The sequence below is a fragment of the Lathamus discolor genome, chromosome Z, assembly GCF_037157495.1.
Source record: "Lathamus discolor isolate bLatDis1 chromosome Z, bLatDis1.hap1, whole genome shotgun sequence".
Lineage (NCBI taxonomy): Eukaryota > Metazoa > Chordata > Aves > Psittaciformes > Psittacidae > Lathamus > Lathamus discolor.
Window position 1 is genome coordinate 56,071,940 of NC_088909.1, and position 24,297 is coordinate 56,096,236.

The window sequence follows — 24,297 nt, forward strand, 5'->3', positions numbered from 1 at the left end:
ACATTGTCTTTTGCACCTGAAATGCTTTGTACTTTCAATGTTAACTTGCCTTAATAAAATCAAGAAATATCCCTTGCCTACCTTAAACCTCTATATACAAATAATTACACTGTAATAGGATTTTTAGTTTCAACACTGCTTTGTGCTGTTTGTCATACTTCTCTGTGACAAACATATGAAGAATCGCCACCTTAGAGTCTTCAAGCTAAATCACAGTGAGAAGTAGGACTTTCTCTCTGTAGTGCTGGTCCTAGGGAACTGTTGGAATAGCTGGAGTCAATTTCTGAGAGGTCTCACAGCTGACATATGCTCTGGAAGCATCTCCACCCTCAGCCTATTTCAGCCCTGATGTTGGGGGTCTTTAGCTGTCGGGCTTTCTTTTAAGCCTTTCCGAGCTCTGAAACAGTGTGGTATTTCATAATTGCTCACCGACTGATCTGAATGTGCTCCAAGAGCTGGATGTAAGACGCCTATAGTCCATATAGAGAGCTTTGACTTTGGAGTTACTGTTCCCAAAGCCATATAGCCAGCTGCTGTGCCTCATGGTACCTCCAGGGGTCAGCATTCTACAGGACTAGGACTTGAGCTTGTTGGCAGCTACCGACCAAGCCGAAACCAGAGACTGTGGGCGCAGCGGGTAATAACCCAATGAACAAATGCAAATGCAGCCGTCTTCCCTTCCCCTGCTCTAGACTGGAACTAGTGACAGCAAAGTACACTCCACACCGTACATGGTTCTGATGCTCCGTGGCAAATCCTGACCACTTGTATGTGTGATGAAGATAGAGAATACCTGCACAGGTTTATGTTTGTAAAGGTTTCAGAGGAAGCACATTTAGATCCTACGGGGATAGGCTGAGGAGCAAGGAAAGCGCTGCACTTGAGAAGGAAAAAGGTACATTTTTGCCTTAAGCCAGTTTGAATTTCAGCTGCACTGTGTGCACTTGCCTTCATGCCAGGTGCCAACACTCAACAGTGGAGCTCTTGGTCTGGTTTTGACATGATTCAGAGCTCTGTAGGCTGGTGTGAGGAAACTGCCATACATCACCACAGGATTTACCTTTTCCTGGGATAGGTCCCAGTGTTTTGAATGAAATGCAGGGCATTTGAGTGCCCTACAACTCACACTGGGGATTTTATTCCCCAGGGCTGCATGAAGCAGCAGTGTGGAATTACATCTCCAGGAGACAGAGCACATGGTGCTGCTGTTGCTGCGTGTAAATGCTGTTCAGCTCAGGGGGCTTTTTCAACAGGATGTTAAAGGACAGAAGGTTGCAGGGGTACATGCTGTGAGCAGCTGATGTGCCTCCGGCCTTCACACCCGGCTGTGAATGATTTGACTGGGACTCAAAGAACAGTCTGGGACTGCTCTTGGGGAAGTGAGGGTAATGCTAAGCTTCTTTAGTAACCGGTATCTCAAGTCAGCTATGAGGTGGTTCATTTATTGTTACTCAGAGCCAGAACCACTTCAAAACAATTTCTTGAAAAATGAAAAAAGAAAAAATAATAAAAAAGAAAAAAATTGCCATCTTTAGAGGCTTTTACCTTGCTTTTACTCCTGATCTCATAGACTTGCATGCCCTAGAGAAACACTCTCAGCAATCTTCCAGTGGAATTCCTCTTGCTGCTTTTTTATCTCCGTTGTGTTTAAGTGCAGATGATTAATCCTCAGAAAGGGATGTTAAAAATATTGGGGGAAAAAGGTAAGTAAAAAGAGAAAATAATAAATACAAGCTTTTTGAGGTGGTTTATCCTGCTGTTCAAATGTGCTTTAGGGCTATTTGTGATGAGAGAGCAGTAGGGAGAGGAGCTTAAAGGTGTGTGATAAACGGCAGTTATGTGTGTTAACTGGATACATCACTACTACAGTGATGTAAGTGTATATATTTGTACAGCACTGTATGTGTTCTGCTTTACAATTAATCTAGAAAGCATGACTAAAAGCTCATTTTGCTATAGATATTAGAGAACCTACCAACTGTAAAAACAACCACGTTTCTACAATGCAAGATGGGGGAACATGCAGTAATGAGGATACTGGGGAGAGAAGGGATGTTCTTTCTTTTTAAGGTACCACTAGGATCAGCTAGGCCAAGAGAATGGGTACAATCTGATAAGACAGATAGTACTGTCATCATGAGACATCATACTGTCTCAGGATGAGATGGCATCCTCAGTACATACTGAAGAGCAGTTAAATGGGCTGTTGGTACATGGAGGTTTGGTGTGTCACCTGTACTCTGCCAACACATAGTTAGATGACCTCAGCAAGGCACTTGCCCTTTCTATGACTCAGTTATGTTTCTATTTAGAGAGAAAAACAACAGCTACTGCTTCACAATGTTCTTTCACAAACCTGTGGACAGAACGACGTCAAAGAGGTGCTTTGTGCTTGGAACAAACACACTGCAAGGAGTGCTATACTGCAAGATGAGATGTTCCTACATTTCCCCTGCCACATCAGAATACAGCAGAGCACCATGGCATAATTTATCATCATCCGACTGTTAATGAGAGTAAAATCCTTCAACTAATTTACCTGCAGCTGGAATCCCCAAGTGAACAAAGCATGATTGCTCCCTCATCCGAGTTCTGAATTCTCTTCATTTCCAAATCAGACATTGACTATACAGGAAATAAAGACACAATTCCCACCCATTGAGCGAAATACCCACATTATGAGATGCAGGGAAGCTAAGATTTGCTAGTAAATAATGCATTATGTGTCAGATTGGCAAGAACCACAGCAGTGTTTGAGTGGTTTGCTTTGTTCCTTGTGAAAATGGTCTCAGTTTGAAAAGCTGTCAGATTTATGGGGGGTACTGCAAGGTGTATTTTGCAACTCACTGTAAATATTATTTATGGGAATATTTCTGAAATCAATTTCGCTGCCAGATAGCTATATAATTTACACTATAGTGTATGTGTTAGGAATTCCCATAGGTGTATTTCTTTCTACCACTGGAAACCAATATTATAGGAAATTGCTTACCTGAAAGAAAAACAGTTGGGGAGGGGGAAGGAGGCCAGGCATTGGCTTTCACTTCTGTAAGTACTAAAAGCTAGAAAGAGATCTGTAATGGCATATCTTGGCAAAATACACAATGCATACTGAACACACACTGCAGAAGTGGGAGGCAATGAATTGGCATCTGATGGAGATCTGTGTTCTGTGAGTGAAGTCTTGTATTAATTCCATTTGGGTGTGAATTACTGAGAGATGTAGCCTCCTCACCTCATTTCAGATGGCATTATGCTTTGGCCATGTGTAAAAATACTCACTAGCACAGGATAGACATTTTCCCGACCTAACTTTCCCAACCTCCCTCTTTGGAACTAATCCTGTTTAGATGAATATTCACTGGCTTGGAAAAAAACTGGTCTAGTTACCTTGTGGTTCAGGCTCTCACCTGGCCTGTGGAAAACCCTGGGTCAGGTCCTTGTTGCAAGGATTATTTCACCTTTCATCCAATGAGAAGGAGTCCCATCAGAGGAGACTGAGCACACCGTCTTTGTGAGCATGAATCTCCTATGCTATACTCCAGGCCTGGATGGAGTGGTGCAGACTGCTCCTGAGTGATGAACTTCTCCCTCTGGCATTTCTTGTTGCCTCCTCAGATGGTCTGAGAAGAACCAGCACAGCATAAAGCTATTTTGAAGTCCCAAGAGCTTTCTTGGAAAGGGGGAAGTATTCCTCACTCAGCTCTAAGTATCGTCTTGCATTTAAGGTGCCATTTGCTCCTGCTGGCAGGCAGAGCACTGGAGTTTGAGGTTGTCTGTGGGGAACAAACAGGGACTGAGAACTCCCTGGGGCTTATAGGATGAAGGTGCTCCCACATACACAACGCAAACTCATGTTGTGAAACAACACAGCCATCATACCTTGCAGCCCCCTGGCCCGCATGGGAAACCTTCATCCAATCACCACCCACCTCCTTCATCCCCTTTTTCTGACCCTTACAATCCAGGGGCAATAATCAGTTCCTGTGAGTGCTGTGCCAATTGTATGCCACTGTCAGAGTCTGGGAATGGGGCAGGCTGCCCCCATGAGGGCTGCACATGCTCCCTGTGGATGAGGGTGGGAAGGCGTACATCCCCTTACCTTAACCCATTCCCCACAGACCTCTGGACAGACATGGGTTGATGTGAGCTTTATCAGGTGATGTTGGTGATTACCTAATCTAAAGTTCACCAAGGCAGCATCCCTCACCAGGCTTGGGCTCAGGCCAGAATAGGCCCACATTTCTTTTGACTGGCCTTGCCAAGCTTTAGGCAATCAAATGCCACTCTCCAGCAACAGAACTCTTTAAATGCTGCAAAAGACAATTTCCTCATCAATGAATCTGAGTGCATTAGGGTGATGCTGAGCTACCCAATAGTGTCATGAATCTTTCTGTAGCTGAATGCACTCAGGGTTCCCAAAAGGTAAATTCTTGATCCCAGTCTTGCTTGCATCTGTCAAGACATGTAATTACATCTTTAGTACTGAAATGGAGCTTCATTAAAGCACATTCGCTATGGTATAACAAGATAACAGAGGTAAGGAATACTGCAAGGAAATGAGGCTGATGGGAAGGAAGAAAGGGAGTTGAAGGAAGACGTAGCAGAAAGAAGGAGGGAAGAACATAACTGAGAGATGAATGTGTGTGGCAAAAGATGAAATGGTAGCACTGACGGATGTTACCCCAGAAAGCGTTGAAGAAACTGCTGAAAATAATTCCAGCAGAGTAAAAGGGTATATTAAACAGGTCAGCTAGAATCACAGACCACATTAGTATGCAAAGGCTGAAAAGTAATAATCACAGAAATAAGAACATGTTTCCCTTCTGCTTTAGGGCTCAGTTGCTGTATTGAGGTGTCTCCAGCTATGTGCTGAGGCAAGCAGGTTGTTGACTTAAGACCTGGAGAATATCCCTGAGCTGAGGTTTAAGATAAACAATCATTTATTAGATTTGAGACTTTCCACTCTTAGATGGCTGAATATCACCTGCTACCCTTAATGTACGTGAACAGACTGCATTATCAGAAAGCTCTGCTGAGTGGTGCTGGCAGTGTACTCTCTTCTGACATACTGCAACACGAGTGTTAAAAGCCCCACGTACAGATCAGGACATCATACTGGCAGATGCCTCTGAAACCCTGATAAACCTCCAGTTTATCACTGGAATAAGATACAAAGAAGCATGGGGGATATTACTATAATATGGGACACCATCTATAAAATCTGTGTGCCAAAAGTACCATCCACTAATACTACAGTATCCAGATTAGAGGCCTTAATAAGAACTGGTTGAGAACGCTGCCACCATCTTTCATAATTCAATGCCTGAATGAACTTAGCAGAGGCTCTCTAACTAAGAAGAGCCATTTCCTCACCAGTAGTTAAGCGTAATTTTTCATAGTGCTTGACTGCACTAATCAAGTTTTCTCTGATTTAGTAGTGCTTAACCTGCTTTCTTCCTCTCCGAAGAAAAACTGTATTCAAAAAGGAGTGTAAAAATCATTTCCCCAGGGAGTTATTTCACTTCATTGTTTCTTTCAAGAGCAAGATCCAGGAAACAAGGAGAGGCTAGTGTCCTTGTGAAAAGCCTGGGGCAAGCTCTATGGTTCCAACAAATGCAGAAACTCACTGGAGCAAGCTTTTAACCCAATAGCATCAGAATTCCACTTTGCTGACTAGTGTTCAAAGGTACTGCTCATTACAGAAAACTCAATACAGTACATTTTAGCCCAACAAAGATTGCCTGCAGCCTCCAAAAGCAATTCAGAACAGATTACCAGACTTGCCAGCCACAAGGGTGCACCTAGCAGGTGCTGTTGGATTTTCCCTGTGTGCTAGCAAAACATAAATCAGGGATGTAAAGCTCTGGATGGGAAGACTCTTCCAACTGGGTGCAGACAATCCTTCCCTCTCCAATTCCTCCTTCAGAGGTGTCTGTGTACCACAGTGACCTGCCTTCTCTTAGATTTTCCCTCAGGATTCACATGTATTTTGGTTACTGTCTGATCCCTAGGACACAGGAATCAGCTCAATTTCCAGCAGAAGTCCTCAGCACAGTGCGCTGATCCTGTCCTTCAAGAAAACTTGCTATGTTAGCTGGTTTGACAGGAGGAATGCTCAATGACATAATTTTGACCAACAGGAAAAGTTCTGCTGCTTTCTCCGGCATCCTCCCGATTTTGAATATACATCTTAACAGACACAAAACTAAAGCACATCATGTGCAAAAGACAGATATTCTTAGCAATGATTCTGGTAAATACATCAAGTCCTATTTTTACTATCATAATGCTTAAGAGCATGCCTTGAGATAGTCACTGCCTGCTCACATGTCTGTGACTGCATGCCACACTATTCTAGGCTCACTCACCTTCAGCCCTTGTGCTTTGCTCCTGAAACACTGCAATCAAATACATCAATCCACAAAAAGTTGGGCACTGTGAGACATAGTTCTCTGCATTTCCTTCCACCACTTCAAGCTCATGTTCCCTGTTACCTACTTGATAATTAACAACTTCCTCTTCTTTTAAAGAGGATATGAAAAGCCTGGCCCTCTTCATGCATGTCTGCTGTGCAGCAAGACAATAAATGACCTCCAGCCTTGAAGTAACACAGGTGGTCTAATAAAAGACTAGAGTCTCTGCCTCATACAGGACTCCTTAGATGAACAGTGGTACCCAACTGCTTTCACAGGACTTGCAAATTAGTTGGCTTGCCCTGTGCTTAGTGCACCTGGAGGCAGAAGTAGCATTTTGCTATTTTAACTGATTGAACACATCAAAGCGACTCAGAAGTTTCTGGCAAGTGGCATCAGGGGGTGCAATTTCTTTCCAATAATAAGCTTCATGGGGTGTTTTGGCATAAGGTGCAAATACAATGTCAGGTACCACTGATTAGTTTCATACCAAAGCTTCTAAGAGATCAATAGAGTGAAAATACCAAGAAAAAAAAAAAAAAGAGACTAAACACCTGCAGTGGTAGGAAACTGCATGTGGTTCTACAGGGCAGGCTTCTTCAATTAAAACTGAGTATTTTTCAGAGCCTATAATGGTAGGGAGATGGGGAGTGACTATGGAAAACAAGGGTGTAGACAGAAAACTTACCTAGCTGGAGAAAAAAAATGCATATAGCTAAGAAGCTGTGGTTCAGTTCTTTTATTGCTTCAAGAACTCTGACTTCTTCATCTGCTCTTGACAGATAAAGACTCTGCCATCACTAAGAAAGTCTGACCTCACTTGTGTTAGCCCACCTCCCATCTATCTCATCTGTTTAGTGCAAGACCTACCCAGCACTGTGACCTGCTCTCAACCGACCATCCATCTCTGACAGGGACTCTACCCCAGCCACCTGTGTTGAGTGGAAAGGCCAATCACTACTATAGCAAATGAAATAAAATTACTGGAGTGATTGTATGTGTCAAGATACTTTTAGGTACATAGGTCAAGCACTAGATTACAATCATTCTGCTTTTACGTGATCAAGTTCATGATTACTGCCACAGGCAAGACACCCCAGACACTTCCTGGATTGGGTATACTGTAACTAATAATGGTTGGAATTTGAACATGCAATTCGAACAGGAGAAAAGATTTTTATGAAACAACTGTACAGGGATAGATGAAGGGGTTTAATACTGATTAATAGTGGAAAAGAAATAGTGTGAGTGGCAAGACAAATTGATGCATCTGACACTAATTGCTAGTCTGTAGTTTCTAAGATAGCAGCTTCCATATACAACATTTGTATCTTTGACAGTTAATTATATCTACATATATCCCCAAGCCCCTCATGATTACACAGAATAATTTGAGGCATTATAACTTAAAAATACTATATCAGCTGTGTCAATTTTTTCTCTTTCAAATACCTCTGTTTTTGAGCCCAGGCCCTGGATTTCCAAATGGCATCTTTTGATACTCAAGATGAAAACACCACAGCCAGCAAGCTTAACTCCTCTAGTGGAGCAACTGTAGCTTTCTACAGTTTTTTTACTGTTTCATTGCCTGGATCAAATGAAACCATGGAACAACACGCAGGGATTCTATAGCTCAATTTGTTAGCACAGGAAGTCCGTTTCTAGAGAAAGCAGATGTTCTTCTGCCACTTTTCTCCAGGAAAACAAAAAGCTCTTTTAATATTAAAATGCCAACCTACTTATTAAATTCAACTGAAACCTAAAATCCAAACTTCCTGCTTTATCTACTTTACCTTTTTTGCCTTTGTATGTTTCCAAGCTTGGACTGATTCCTAGCTCCCTCACAACAGATTCGCAGACCCTTTTCTTCACAGCATCTAAGATACTCAGCTCACACTGCAGAATGATGAGTAGTCAGAACAGCTTCATGGTGAAGTGACTCTTGGTAATTAAAAAGTAAAAGCTACACAGACACAACCACTGAAAACAGAAGTGACAGTACTCCTTTCTCCATTACTCACAAAAACCATCATCGCTTCTATGACTCACCAAAAAAGTGTATGACACAAGTAGTTCATGTTACAGTTGCACAACTTTAAGCTCTATCTTGGCCCTCCCCCAGAAGATTCTCCTTTTTGAATACATTTTAGTATGCTACACATTCTGCAAGGCTCTGTAATCAGCTGAGATATATGGAAGAGGCAGCATTTTCCTCATATCTGCACCCATCTCTTGGCCCTCACTCTGTATTCACGAATAATGGAACTGACAAAGGTGCTCATGGTTCTGTAGTGCTTACTGGGTTCAGGCAATCCCCTGCAGATGACGTAATAGGATACCCTAAATTTCACTAAGGAAATCTGTAGACTGCAACCCTGGCAACTTCACAGGACAGCTAACTTTCTGCAAAGGACAGAGCCGCTTCAAGTGGGCACCAGTTTAACAGACGTTTTCTGATTTCTGGGTCTCACTCAAGTTCTCTTGCTCTTTCTGTTTTCTGAAACTTGCCTCCATAGGTAAAGCAATCAATGTATAATTGTATTAGTCAAGCCACGGAGATGTAAGAATACATAAGGACTATTTTTCACTTCAAGTTACTTTATCGTGGTAGCATAATCACAATTCCAAAATAATTTATCTTGAGAAACAGATTTTCTTTCAGCAAGGAGCTGGAATTCATTACCACAGATAAAAGCATTAAAAACCAAACCACACCTCCCTAAACAATTAAACACACTAAGTATTGAAAAAGTCGTAACTAGAAAAATACGATTTTTTAAACTGAATTGTCATTGCAGACAATGTTTTTCGTCTGAAATATCCAGACAACTTAGAAGACTTTGTCTGTTAAAAGAGTGTGATACAATTATTTTTTCCCCATTTGAATTCATTTTCATATTTCACAAAACAAAATAAGATGCAGGCACACTATACCTAAAGACTTTAGACCAGGCGATATTACAATAGCAAACAGTACACTAGCAATGTCCCTGCATTCAGATATAAAATGAGAAATAAAAAATAAAAAACCAAAACCCCCCCCCCAAAAAAAAAAAAACCCAAGAAAAAACTAATGCATTTGGTAAATTCATGTCTGTTCTGATGGACAAAGTAACTTTGTCTTTCATTAAAGTCAAATATAGTCCCTGTACACAACAGAAAAACCCACGAATGCTGACAGAGTATGCATCTCTTGATGACTCTGGTTTGAAATTTATTTAAAGGAAGCACAGAAATAGGGAAGAGCAATTCCTATGAACTTAATGCATCAAGGAAGTCTTATGTCTGATTTTGACCTGACGTAGGAACAGAAATACAGGATAAAAATCACTGCTCAACAACATTGCTTTTTCATCACTAGGGCTGACACTCCCGAAAGGCAACCGCAGAAATCCAGAAAAAATTAGGTTTTAAGATAAGTAAAGAAATTAAAGGTCAGGCAGTTCCTGGTATGGCCAAAATCAGACCCTTCAAGTTCAGAGAAACAAGATTCCTCATTCTGCCTCAAGTCGAGGTAAGACTGGAAGAATAAGATTTCCAAATGCAGAGTCTTGAGTTATGAAGTATCCTGAGGAATGTGCATGTGCGTGCTGGAAAGAGAAAAACAGTTGTTAATGCATAACTCCTTGCAGCACTGATATAATTTAAGACTTCACAGTTTCTGCAGTATCAATTATTTCTCTCTCCCAGTCTGGTCCTCAACTCTAATAGCAAAGTTCAAAACCAACAATTTTAGCTCAACCCCACCTGAACAGTGCCAATCAAGGAAATTAACTTGACCATTCTCAGCTGCTCCTTTTTCAGCAAATCCCATGGAAGAAGGCAGAGTGGTAAATGAACTCCTGGTTGCTGTCCTGTGCGTAGACCCCATGTTTTCACTCTCATCTATCCAACTTACAAGTCTTGGTTTGTGACAGATGCCACATATGACTGCCAGAAGTGTGCATCAGTAGTGTCACACAACCTGAGGCTGCACATACAAATTACATGTGAGCAAATACACTCCTGTGCAACATGGGACACCAGCATTCTGCACACAATTTATATACACTCTTTCACCTGAGAAAGTCAGCTGCTGCTTATGGCTCTGGACAACCTTTGCAAAATCCTACACAGATGTCCCAGTTCAAAGACTGGGGGTAAGTTAGACTGCCTGCATCTTCCTTACTTACACCATTAGGGAAAAGCCCTAGTGGGTATCAGGTTTAGTCTCAGCCAGCAGTGTGCCTTCACACATTACAAGCTAGCAGCACAGTGGGATGCATCAGCAACAGAACAGCCAGCAGGCCCAGGGAAGCTACCCATGAAGCTGCATTTGCAATACTGTGCTCAGTTTGAGGCACAAAGTGCAGCAAGTCCAACAGAGACCCAAAGAGACAGCAGACGGCAGGGCTGGAGCTCTCAGTGTCCACAGGATGGTAAGCTTCTTGCAAGAGGAGAAAGCTGAGGGGGGATCTTAAGCTGTTTTCAGATACCCAGTGACAGGATACAGCAAAAACAGAGCCAGATTCAGAGCCAAGAAAGGCTGCAAGAAGTCCATGCCTGAAAAACTTTAAAACTTGATTGGACCAAGCCCTCAACAATGTGATACAGCACTACTGTGAGTCATACTTTGGGCAGGGCACTGGACCAACAACCTACAGAGGATCCTTCCAGCTTACAATGCTCTATGATTAACACAGGACACCAACCAGAGTGCACTTCTGCTCCTATTCATTTTAGGAGAAGCAATCTGGGGCCTTTACTAGGAAACAGAAACACAAGAAGGCATAACACTATATGAACAGGGTTGCTAGTTGCATCGGAATGTTTTTTCCCATTCCTGTGCCCTCTGATGAATCATGCTCCCTGGAGTGCCAGGAAGGCAGGAGGTCATGTACTGGCATTCCTGTTCAATTTCCAATTTCAACACAAAAAAATCAACCTCATCTGACATCAGCAAAACAGCAGCAAATAAAGGCCCGTAAATGTACAAGTAAGTTTTCCAGATCTTTCACCCCATCACTTGTAACTGTATTTACCTGGCATCTACTCAGATTCAACCAAGGAAAGCTGTGTGGCTAGTTCTCCCTATACTTCATGAGACATTGAGAAGTATGGTGAAACTGACTCTTCACCAAGATGTATAGGACACCTGTGATGACACTGTAGGCTACATTCTTACAACCATATCAAGGGATAATGAGCTGGTAGATTTAAGCTTTCATAACAGAAGAAAAAACTTCATTTGTGACAAACACAGAAATGTATGAAACCTAACCTCTAAAAGGGACTTTTCATTCTCTCTAGGCACAGAAGGGATCTAAAACAGAGCCAAGCTAAACTCTACGTGACGGTACCAGCTTACCTGCAGTGCAGCCTTCTGTTGTGCTGCGATGTGCTGTTGCTCAGCATGATCACGGAAATCCTTGTTCAGAGGTGATCTTGCAAGTGCAATGCTGCAAAAAGGAACAAGGTGGTATGATAAACACCACCAAAAAAGTATGTTCTTGCCATTTTAGCTACAGATTTCAAGACTTCCATAGCTCACAATTTAGTTGACTCACAGCTTGACAAATGTTAACTATTGTTTGGAATTACTGTTTGTTAACATAGGAGAGAAAAGGAAAATGGAGTGGCCGTAGTATCATTTGACTTAGCATAAATACCTAATGCTAAACTAAACCCAGGAGATTCACAGTCCTGAAGCCTGTTGTGGATTTCACTCATGGAAGTCAGTGGAACCACTAGGGAACAACATTAGACAATGTCAGCATTTTTAAAACAACAGTTTTCTGTTTTCACCATTACTCAGTCACTCAGTGACTGTTCTAAACAACTGTGATAAACAGAAGGACTAGCAAGAGCTCTACAGTCTTCAATATAAGACCAGTTTTTCAGCAGGTGGGCAGCAGATCACTACTTACGTTAAAGGAGCTTCCTAAAATTAGGAATTCCTAAAATTATTTTGCTTATCTAAGTGCAGCATGTATTAGGTTTCAAATTCAAATTTTAAATAGATTTTCCTGGCTTTTATATCTCAAGATTTGTCCACCTTATAACCAAAATAAGAAGAAATAAAAAGCAGACTGTTTTTGCCCCCCAGTTCTATGTAAGTAACATGATCAGCCATCCTCCAGATAGAAATCAATAAGGACTGCCATTAAAGCTGTATTGTAAGGCAATTCACAACTACTGCAACTGGCTCTAAAGACTGGGTGCTGAAAGCATCTCCTCCTCAATAACAAAGGTACAAAGGACAACAAAAGAACCAAGCAAACTCATCAAAACTGACCCTTCTCATCAGCTTTAATGTCAACAGTTAATTTAGTACTTCAAGCTCATGAAAAGACCTTTAGCAAATCTATGCCTAAATACATAATGAAAGCTAAGTAACAATCCTGGAACAGATTTTAAGACAAATGTTAAGTTAAACTTCACTGCTGGAAAAAAAAAAAAAAGTACTACTCCATTTATTTAAAAGATAATGTTTTCAGCTATTTTGAAGGTATTGGTTTTGCATTTAATTTTGTCCCCTCTAATTTTTCAGTATCATTTCTGCAGACAATCTTAAGGCTTCATCATAAGCTGACACACAAGCCTTCTGTTCTTGGACAGAAGATTCCCACATGTGAAGGCCAGAAATCAATCAATTCATTTACCCTTAGGCTGGCCAAGCCACTATTGTGCTTAGGTACATCAAGCACTTTTCTGCCAAGTCTGCAGTGTTTCCGTGGTCTCATTTCTAACAACTCTGTGGTCCCAAACCTTTAGCAAACATCCCTGTCACAGACTGTCAGCTGCTCAAAAATGACACATCAGCCCATCATGCCAAAGCAGAGAGTCTGACTGCAGCTTTGTAGGTTCCCTCCCATCCCGACTTTCAAAATTAGTACATTCCAATTCTGCTCATGAGTATACAGTGTTACTTTTCCATAAAGAAAATATAAAGCAAATAAGCACTCCCTGAAACTCTGCCAGACTTGCAATGGAGCATTGAAACACTGTTGCCTGGACTCAGGATTTGTAGGTAGCAGTATGATATTCCTATTTTCCTCTCTCATCAATAATTTTGCTTGTATAATAACTGTATACAGAGACACTCAGAGATCTAACTCCAGCAATTTCAAATATTCTGTGAGCTTTTTGACAGTTTGAATTAAAGGTGACCTAGAATCTCCTCGAAAAACAAATACAGGCAGCACTCAGACTGTGACTCTTGCACAGATACTTCATGGAACACACAATCGAAAATACGGCCCTGTGCTCGCTTCATGCTAACTCAAAAGTTCGAGTATCTCAATTTCTCCATGTAAACCACTGTGAGATTGTATAGTTACTGATTTATGACCAAAATCTAATCTTTTTTCTCTTAGATGGGGGAAAACCCAGTGGCAGCAATTAGGCTAGATTATTACACCTTATGGTGTAGAATCATCCTTACAACATGGTATTTTTTACCAGATCTGCAGTAACATGTCTTGCACAGAGGGGGTTTCAAGGATAAGTCACTTCCACAGAGGGGGTTTCAAGGATAACTCACTTCCTAACTAATCTTTCTAAACACACAGTACCCTGAACCTAATGGTCTGCTACTTCCATTCCTTAGGACATTTCAGCTTAATAATTAAATGCTTTCTCAGTACCTGCTCCTAATTTTTCTTTAAGGTAGACTTCAATACAGTTTAGTGAACATTAGTAAACATATCTGCTTCTGTCCTTCTCAAATGGAAATGATGTAAGCCAAAATTCAGGGTCTGTAAACAATTTTAAGTACTAGTATGCTGCTAAAGTGCAAAGTTATTGACGATGGTCAGAAAACACTTCCAATAAGTATTTATGTAAGTTTACAGCTCACTTGATTATTTTTTTTTTCTCTCCTCTTTTGATGTAATCAGTGATTTCCAAACACATCTAAGAACATAAAATACCTGGCTCCAGGGTGATTTGTGGAAGACTGGTTTTGCATAAGTAACTTTCTCTTCTCCTTGTCTAGTTCTGCCAGGATTGCAACCCTATTTTTATTCTGGAAACCTGGTGGGAATGACAGAAAAATATTAGAGAGATTTACGTGATTTCTACATCTCAACTCTAACCTTGTGAAATGGCAAGTCTCTGTTCAATATGACACTAAGATGAATACACTAATCTTCAAAGCTTTGCACCCATCTGAAAGGCTATTAATAAATAGGTTTCATTTTTCCTTTTATCATTTTACAACATAAAATACCTTCCTTAAGCTATCATACGTATTAATACATTTTAAAATATAAGTTTCTATCTCAGGTTAGATCCTACACTTTCCCGGGACAGCTCTGGAGCTACAAACAACATCTGTCATCAAATACTTGCCTTTCGAAAAAAGTAAACTTACCAGGTTCTAGATTTAAAATGCAATCACTGAGCATACAACTAAATGATAATAGCGGAGTAATATACTCACAAGGCCTGATTCCTCACGCCAGTGAACTCAAGTATAATGCAAGTTTTACATATGTAACAGTGAGAATGATGCTATCTTACACATGCTTATGAAAAAAAAAAATACCACCTTTTATTCAATCTATGCGGAAAGGTTTTAGTTTTAGTATACTGATGTCCTTATTCTGAGTATGACAACAGTGGAATATGACCACAGTGCTGGGACAGAAAAGCAAAATTTGACTGTCTGAACACAATACGAGAGTGCAACCTTTATCTGCTTTGTACATCATTCTCCCAAAGGGACCGTGCATACTAAAGAAGTCAAGAAGTACAAGAAGTAAAGTGACTGAGGTAATTTAGAAAATGCCTAGAATAGCTGCCATTTGTGCATTTTCGAAGTTGCCTTCTAAATAAAAACCTGCTGTACGGACACAAGACTCTTCTATCGTAAAGGACCTCGCTGTAACCACCGGATAGATAAGATCCACAAATCCCTGATGTTGCCCAGTATGCCTGTACAGCACAACTGAGGACAACAGCTATAGGGCTAACTCTTACAAACCTCTACACCAAAAAGGACACTCTTCATGTCAAGAATATACACTTCTTTTTATCTATAATGGTGCTGCTACCCTATAAATATGAAGCCACTACACTGTCATAAAAGAACAGACGTAAAAGTCAAGTTATCTCCTTTATTTCCTCCACACAAAATGTCAAAGTAATTCGTGCTGGGAACTGCTGCGTGTTGTGCTCTTGCCCCGAGTACTATTTTAATACCACCACCAAAAAATGGTGTTCCTAACCACAAGCTGTTAGGAAAGCCAGACACTGTAACTCTTAAGGGGTGCATTAGCATGTCAAGTAACATGATTTCAAATTTATTTTCAGTAGCTGCACTCAAAGTCCATTCCCTTTGAGAGATCTTCTGTTGCTGCTCAATTACACAATCCAATATTCCTTTCATATGGCTCAATGAAGGAGACCGTTATGAGACAGAAACCTTCAACTCTAAACAATAATTTGCGTCCTTGTTGCCTTGCTATAAACCGCTCACCTCTTCCATTTACTATGCGTAACATATGCACTCCTGAGCCACAGTGTCTTGGCGTTCTCAAAAAGAGCAGACCAATTTGATTACATTTTACTGTGGTTTTGTGCAAGATCATCCATTATCACCTTTGCATCTGTTAACAGATTTTTAAGTTGAATTTAATGAAATGCTCTTTTCCCATCTGTTAATCTCTCTTTCCCACAAAAAACACCTCTCTGTTCTGTAAATGTACTGATTCAGGTCTTCAATGTTTCTCTGCTCTTCAGGTATTATACACTATCTTTTTATTAACACCCTTGCAATGACATTGAAACATTTAAAACCCAGCTAAATGTGTGCACTAAGAGATACAAAGGATGAGAAATCTTGCTAACAAGGTAAGACTTAACATGTCTGAGTCACAGCTAGCCTAGATTTTACTGTCCTGTGAATTCTGGAGACAGTGATGTAATAGGATGACCGAAGTGCCTCTAAGAGGGTCTGAGCTAAAGTGAGCATGTATGTATGCTCATTCTACACAGTTTTCAGCCAAAAGCTTAATATTTGATATATTACTCAGCAGCCTCCTGCTAGTGCTTATCTATCCTGAAATGCATACGTCTAAACACATGCCTCGAATTCAGACTATATGGTTACTAAGGCAAGAAAAGGGAGACCACTTTTTAATATAAGTTGCTCTCAAATAAAATATAAAGACTAAATATGCTTACATTTATTATGAAGCAGAGGGTGTGATTCAGAAAGGCTTGAGATGTGTAAGAATAATATTTTAAATGCTGGTTTTAAACTGAAATCAGAAACAGTGCGAGATTATCACTGGCTTCTATTTTAGTACGAGTCTTGCTATAGTATCTTATGGCAGAAACTCTAGAGGAATTCAGAAAAAAAACCCAAGTATTTTTAATTCCTTTTCTCATCCCTCTACTAAATGTTTGTTTCCTGCCTTTTTTCTTTTTTAAGTAGCACTTTACTTTAGAATTCAGATAGCGCCCATCAGCAACCTGCTGTACTGAAAAGTGACTTATTGAAAGGAATGCTAAGTACAAAAAAAGCCTACTTGAGAAAATAGAGGAGGACACCCAACACATACATGTTAGTGCTCCTCAGCTGAGCCATGTGACATTCCAACAGGTATTTTAAACTCTTAAAATGTAAATAAAACACATTCATGTAAGAGTTAACAATGAAGGGGGTGGGACATGAGAAATCCATTTGTAAGAGAGAAAAATCTGTCATCCTCACAAAATAATTCACCACATCTGACAATACATATTCGAGACTTCCATTTATATTCTTCCCTGCTCAGGACCCCAAAGAGCTTCATTAAAGACCAACTTTCAAGAGCTACAGAAGTTCTCTTTTTGTTTTCAGTTATAATGAAAGTAATTTTCCATCTGTAGATTTGATATGTCTGTTCTGCTTTCTAGTACTAAAAATGCAGACATGAAACAAAAAAGCCATCCTTAGAATAGACTGGATTCTCACCTGTGAAAGGAAGCGTGGATTTTCAAACATAGCAGCTTCTTAATAAAGCTTCAAGTTCAAACTTAACTTGGTCAAGTTGCAGTACTATTTTGAGTTCAAATAGTTCACGAATATCGCAGTTCACTAATATTCTTCTCTGCCTTGCAGACACAAGAGGTTCAACACAAAATGACCCGTTCAAGGCAGCTAAAACAGATTAATGGCAGTGTCAGATGTCAAACTGAGCACCTGGATCTTCAGATTACTCTCTAAGGTAGCAGATTAAAATTTAAACCTGTTCTTTCCAACACCTTTATTTCTGACATCAGGAACTGTACTACATGCTCTGTGCAGGAGCTAGAAGTTTACTTGCACAGAAGTTTTGCATGTGAAAGAAAACCAGAGAAAGTTGAAGCCTTTATGAGCGATCTGGTAGCTTCATGAGCTCACAGCAAGCTTCACTCTTTAACCTAATCCTACTACCCTACCTCATTGATCTGCATGTCAGTTCTACCAGCTAACTCTGAATGGCAAGAAACAGCACTACCTTCCTCTACTTGCTTTTCATCTTGTAATTTTTTCCCTAATCTGCTGACTGCTTCAAATTCACAGTATATATATATATATGTTCTTTCTAATATACATTTATCATTTGTCCACAGATGTGTAACAGCACAGAAGAGCCCTCCACCACTCCGTATTCAAGATACACTTCGATTTGGGAAAAATGGTTTCAAAGCTGGATGTCTGCTCTAAGCTCTGTACATGAAAAAGCACTGTCATTGCACTGCTCTGCCTGCTCAATTCAGAAAGCATTTTCACAGTAATTTCTTTATTGAAGTGCCTGCTTTCATAAATGGTGAGGCAGCAACCTCTTAAAAAGCAGAATCTAAAGACCTATTAAACACACAAAGGTTGTGAAAAGGATGAAATAACTATATTTTGATTTCCTCTTCTGCTTATGACTATTGGCATCACAAAATTCACCTAATAGTCTGCTATACATCAATACAATTTAGTAACAGTTGACATTCAGATAGGCTTTCATATACATTCTGTGACAGCAAAACAAAAGGCATACTAGTAATTTAGTAAATTAACTCAAATTACCAAAGTGTGTATCAATATATTTTGTTTGCCTTCCAAAAAACAGCTACATGCAGAACTGAACATAACTTAATGACTGCTTTACGTCCACAGAGTTCTCCAGAGAACAGATATGCTAAAACCCTCAAGTACTATGCTTGCACACAAATCAGACCTGGATGCAGAGCAGCAAAGTTTGCAGATGATGACATAATGCAAGGCAGAACAGCACAATCTTCCCTTTAACACACTCCGTAAACAGAATGCTAAATCTAGCTGCTCAGACTGTGTAACATGAATGCACTCACATACCTTTAGGCCAAAAGGATAAACAACCACCAGGATAGAAGCAGACCTTGTCGAAGTCTTTAATTTAGTAGCACGTAAGGTATGCTGTAGCCTTGCTGTGCACAAGCAAAAGCATAAGAGCAGCCTTATTAATGCATGTTGTGTAAGTACTGTGAAGTATTGCTGCAGAAGCAGTGTATTACCAAGCACCTGAAAGTAATTTTTGTAATTTAAAAGCTGATTTCCCCCACCACCAAGATGTACCACTCTGGTCTATAAGCTCGTCTTGTAGACAATATGCAGCACACTAAAAGCTTTTCTATTTCTTTTAAATGCTGTAATGAGTCTCATGCAATTGGTGCAATCAGTTCCACGTAATAATGGTCTGAAGTAAGGCTTTCATTCAATTCTATTGGTGTTGCTACACTCATATAAGTTCTCATCTTTGAAATTATAATCAAAAGAGTGCTTTCCTAAGAGGCCAATGAACTAAAAAGTCCAGTCCTCAAAATATTAACCTTTGTATTCCAAATGTGCAACTAACAGAGAACTTAATTAACTTCTACGGAAATACCCCATTCTGATTAAAAGGAAAGAAACACCTCAGTACAAAAAATTACAAACACAGTCTACCTGTATTGAAGGCTAATGTTTAATTCATCCTTGCAGTCTGAGTAGGTGCTACCATTTGTAACACTTTCAGTAAGTGTTTCAGTAAACCCCTAATTCTTTTGTCCAAGAAGAGGAAAATGAGAACAAATTGCTTGAACAGTACCAATACATGTGCCATGCAGCAAGCTGAAAATGTAGTATTTGTCTCAGTCATTTTGACTTCGGGTATGCATCTGGCCAAGAGAAAGACATAAAGGCCTTGAACGGTTGCTCATATTTACCTGTAATTTTCCTAGGTGTATTATTTATCAGCTCATTTGGCTAATTAAACTTTATGGTGTTTCTTGCCTGCTTAGTGCAAATAATTTTCATATTAACACAGTTCCTTTAGTGAGTCTCTAAAGAGTATCTCAAAGTACAAAAGCAGGTTGCAAGGCTCTTTTACATTAAAAGCCGCTGGAGTTTGGAAGGAAGCAGACATTCTGGCATGGAAATCTCATTCTACTTCTCAGTAAATTCATGTATTTAAGAAGTAGCTTTTGACTCTATATGACACCACTATATCTCTTGCAGTGATGCTGACTTAATATTCACAGAATAAAGTAAGATTTACCGTTACATACCAAAAACTTCTCAGAGATTGAACTGCAACTCTCTGCAATCTGCAATACTTCTCTCAACACTTCACAAAAGCTCAGTAAGTGTTAAAAAAACCTACCTTCTTTTGTCAAGTGTCTGTCTTTTAGATTAACACATTTCTTCTGTATTTATTTTGAAAGCAGAGGGTCACTGGGAGGGATGACCGCAGAAATGATCTGGTACCCCTTCAAAGTATCAGCATTTCCAAATTAATTACATGCAGCCTTGTAGGACTGCTTTCCGGGTATGGATACTCACACATAAATGTGTGTGAGGAATGTTCTGGTTGCTGGGAAACTGAATTCTAAAATCATTTCTCATAACCAGTTAGTGAAGAGCCATACCTAGTATGCTTGTTTCTCCACAGCTTTTCCGCAGACAATGCTGAGTTCCACTAAGATTTCCAGAAAGCCCTCTAGAGGGCGATTGAAGACCCTCCTTTAATTCATCGAGTGACCTCCCCCAAGACCCTCAGCTCCCTCTAATGCGCTTGCCCCGGATAGACAGATGGACCATTTCCACATCTTGAATGATCTTATGGATGCAGTTCAGATGTTGTCATTGTGCAACGAAGCATTTCATAGGAGTTAGCATTATGATTTTATCTGGCTTTTCTTCCTAAACAGGGACAGTTGCAATCTATTTCTGATGGGGAATTGCTGCCTGGGTCTTGCTGTTCTCATGATGTGGAGTATATCAGATTTCTGGTTATTCCTGATGCTAAGCACAAGAGCCACAAGTCATGTTCAGTGCTAAGCACTGTGTCTAAAATACACTTCAGGCAACAACCACAGGCACGACAGGTACTTCACAACCTGAGCATGAAGGAATGCACAGTAACAGACCTCCCCAACCGTAAGTGGACTTTTAATATGTATACCTTCTCCCAGGTGGCTTGCTCATACTGTACTACTTTCAGCTCTACCTTATTAGTCTCTTCCCCTTTTTGCTCCTTCTATAAACTTACAGTTTTGGTGACTTCATTGGCATCTTGCTTAAGCCCTTCCCCAGGAATACTTAGATTAAAACCTACCTTGTCCTGAAGGATTTGCTGCCATCCTTTAATTTTCAGTCCTTGTTTTATTCAGCTGCAGTTCAACTCTTTTTAACCCCACAAATATCTGCAAAACAGGCACAGTAAGATGAACATATTCCTTTAAAAGAAAAGCTTGCATTTCATTCCGTTATAGTGTTCAGAAATGCAGCAACTGTTGCAAAATATAAGCCAAATACATCATGCATATTGCTTAAAATACATAAATACTATTTATATTGTTCTGATTGAAATTTTTAGTTTCAAATATGAAGCACTATGATCAATTTCTACCAAGGACGTGTAGGGATAGGACAGCTTTAAACTGAAACAGGGCAGATTTAAGTTACTATAAGGAAGCAGTTCTTTACTGTGAGGGTGGTGAAATACTAAAACAGGTTGCCCAGAGAAACTGTGGCTGCCTCATCCTGAGCAATGTTCAAGGCCAGGTTGAACAGGGCCTTGAGCAACCTGGTCTAGTGGGAGGTGTCCCTGCCCATGGCAGGAGGCTTGGAACTGGATGAGCTTTCAGTTCTCTTCCAACCCAAACCATGCTATTATTCTATGATCAAATTTTATTTATTTGTAAATATATTTTAGTAACTGAAGAATAACCTTTAGAGTCATTCTAGAGTTATACACACCTTTTCCAGACAGAACTTCTTTCTGTCAAAGTATGTCAGACTACACTTACGAATTACACTAAAGTACTATACTCCTTAAATGCTAAAGCCCTCAGTTTAAGCTACAACTGAAAAAAAAAATACAAGAAAAAAACAACCAATTTGATTATTTGAGTTAAGATAATTTACATCCCAGCTACATAGCCTGCTGAAGGCCACCATCTTCACAGCTGTGGCTGCGATACAAAGAGGGATGCCCGCTCCTCAGCCATACATCACCTCGGGCCACCATCAACTTCTGCTTCCATTAAGGTGCCTGGCTATGAAGCGCAGCGCCAAGGGCTCCAGCTCAGCCGGGTGGAGGGCAGGGATGGGAGCACCGAGTCCTGCGGGAAACGGCAATCGGAAGCCTCGGTCGGATTTCAACGGGAGACCAGGGTAACAGTTACACCCCGGGACGGCGTGCCCCTGAGCAGCCGCGACAGCACAGCACAGCACAGCACTAACTCAACAACGGCGTTAACGCGGAGCCGGGACACGGCTCAGAACGGCCCGACCCGCACCGCGGCCAGGCTCCGCTGTGCCCTAGACCCCTGCAGCCGCGCGGCGGGCAGGCCGGTTCCAGGCGCGGAGGCACCCGAGCTCTACTCCCTGCCCATCCCCCCTCCCGGCCCCCGCGGTAATGGACTCCGCCACCCACCTGCTCTCCCCGGTGCGTGCGGACGCTCCCGCTCAGCTTCTCCCTCCAGCCCGAGAAGGCCGGGCTCTGCCGCTGCGCCCCCCTCCCCACGGCCCGCTGCGGCCCCTGCCCTCCCGCTACCCACCTGCCCGAGGGCTCGGGCTCGGGCCCGGGCTCCGGCTCCGTTCCGGCCCGCCTCCCCGCCCCTACCCGCAGCCCGGCGGCACCGCGGCCATGCCGCCCCACCCCTTCCCAACTCGTTCTTCCCCGCCCAGCCCCGCCGCAGCCAATAAGCTCGCGGCACATGCGCATGACGCACACATTGCGCGACGACTTCTCTCCGTCCGCACCGCCTGGCTCCATCCCGAGCGCCCGCGAAGTGCGTCGCTTGACGGATAGGTCAAAATGTCCAATCCGCTTCAAGCAGGGGAGAGGAGGATCCGCCCCCCGACCCCGGTCTCCTGGCAACGGGCGGGGTCTGGCTGGAGGGTCGGAGCAGAGGGCAGGAGCTGGGACAGGGCGAGGTTTAGATAGGCCCTGTAAGTGGTCGCTGTTTTTCGTACATGGCTCCTGGAAGAGGCGTCGGCATGAGGTACGGGAGCGGTTCAGCGGCTAAGTGTGAGGATCACCCATGGATCACGCCTAAGGGGTCTTCAGGCATCAGCATAGTTAAACAGAGAAAGGAAAAGGAGTAAAAGTGGAAGGGAAAGGTTCTTTAGTTTTTTATGATAGCCACAGAGTTAGAATTTGAATTCTGGGGGAATAACTGTTTGGAATGAATTCCGGAAGGGGTTGTGCACTCGCATTACTAATGCACGTTTGGTTTTTGACGTGCCAGGAACAGCTTCCACTACCCCAGGTTGCTCAAAGCTCTGTTCAGCTTGGCCTTAAACACTGCCAGCGATGGGGCAGCCACAGCTGCTCTGGACAACCTGTGCCAGTGCCTCACCACCGTCACAGTAAAGAACTTCTTCCTTACTTCTAACCTGAACTTAACGCTGTTTTAAGTTTAAACCCATTACCCCATGCCCTATCACTATGCTCCCTGATGAAGAGTCCCTCTCCTACATCTTTGTAGGCCCCCTTCAGATTTTGGAAGGCTGCTGTGAGGTCTATAACTAAGACTGTCTTATGCAATCAGGCCTGTCCTGCAGAATAAGCCTTTCATTTTATGTTCTTGAGGTTAAAGTACTTCAGTTTGACTCAGATCAAGATGAGTAGTGATTTAAACTGTGGCCCTTAACAGCTGAACTTCTTATACACAAGTAAAATCAGTTATTAAGAACTGCAACCAATAAATAACAGGCTGCAAACTGGGAGGGGGTCAACACTGAGCTTGAACTAGCCAAGAAATCGGTCACATTGCGTACTTCAATTTTATACACAGGGTTTTCACAAGGCATTGAATGATTTTCATGAAGTAAAGGCCTTTTTAATTTAGAACCAAATTTAAAGATAAGCACAGAAAATCACGTTCTTGGGGTTTTTTTTTCTTTTTAATAAGTGTTAGTTCAAGGTGTCTCTAGGTGGATACACTTTTATTGCAGGATATTAAACTTTTTGTTACTGAGATTTTGGTGGTGTATACAACACACATTTCTGAGCAAATGACACTTCCTTATGGCAAGGAAGACCTTGGATCTGTTAGTCAAACCTTTAAACCGCACAAGATTTCACCTGCTGCTTCTTCCATCAAGTCTCAGGTGTCCATAACCTTACCACTCCACAGGTGTAAAGTGGAAAAAGAGCTTATTAAAAACCGTTGTTTTAGTTACAGTGGAATTATTTATATTTGTAGAAATATACACATAGTGTACACAGTGCTAAATGTCACACTGGCCTGTTAGCTTGGACAGCCAAATACATGCATAACTTTGAAGGCAATTAACAATTCTTTAACATCTGCAGCAGCCAGCTATACTATATGATGCAGAAACAAGTCACATTTTTGAGAGTGTACAGAATGTATAAGAATCCAACCAGTATTTATAGTTGAATCA

At 41.4% G+C, this 24,297-nt stretch overlaps 1 protein-coding gene across 8 annotated transcripts; it reads right to left on the reverse strand.

Annotated features, from left to right (window-relative positions):
* Nucleotides 1-9,609: 9,609 nt before the first annotated feature.
* On the reverse strand, nt 9,610-22,543 carry INIP (INTS3 and NABP interacting protein). 8 transcript variants are annotated; one of them, XM_065662597.1, is made up of 6 exons: nt 22,443-22,543; nt 21,898-22,004; nt 20,996-21,083; nt 14,327-14,429; nt 11,764-11,854; nt 9,610-10,006 (listed from the first exon to the last, which is right to left on the reverse strand). In XM_065662597.1, exons 3-6 carry the CDS (start codon nt 21,018-21,020, stop codon nt 9,911-9,913), a joined length of 315 nt encoding a protein of 104 aa, XP_065518669.1. In that variant the 5' UTR covers nt 21,021-21,083; nt 21,898-22,004; nt 22,443-22,543; the 3' UTR covers nt 9,610-9,910. The 8 variants fall into 8 exon arrangements, with proteins under 8 accessions (XP_065518669.1, XP_065518670.1, XP_065518676.1 ...); XM_065662598.1 differs by lacking the exon at nt 22,443-22,543 and adding an exon at nt 22,319-22,422; XM_065662604.1 differs by lacking the exons at nt 21,898-22,004; nt 22,443-22,543 and adding exons at nt 17,359-17,544; nt 18,736-18,827 and having other exon boundaries at nt 20,996-21,080.
* Between the last annotated feature and the right edge of the window lie 1,754 nt (nt 22,544-24,297).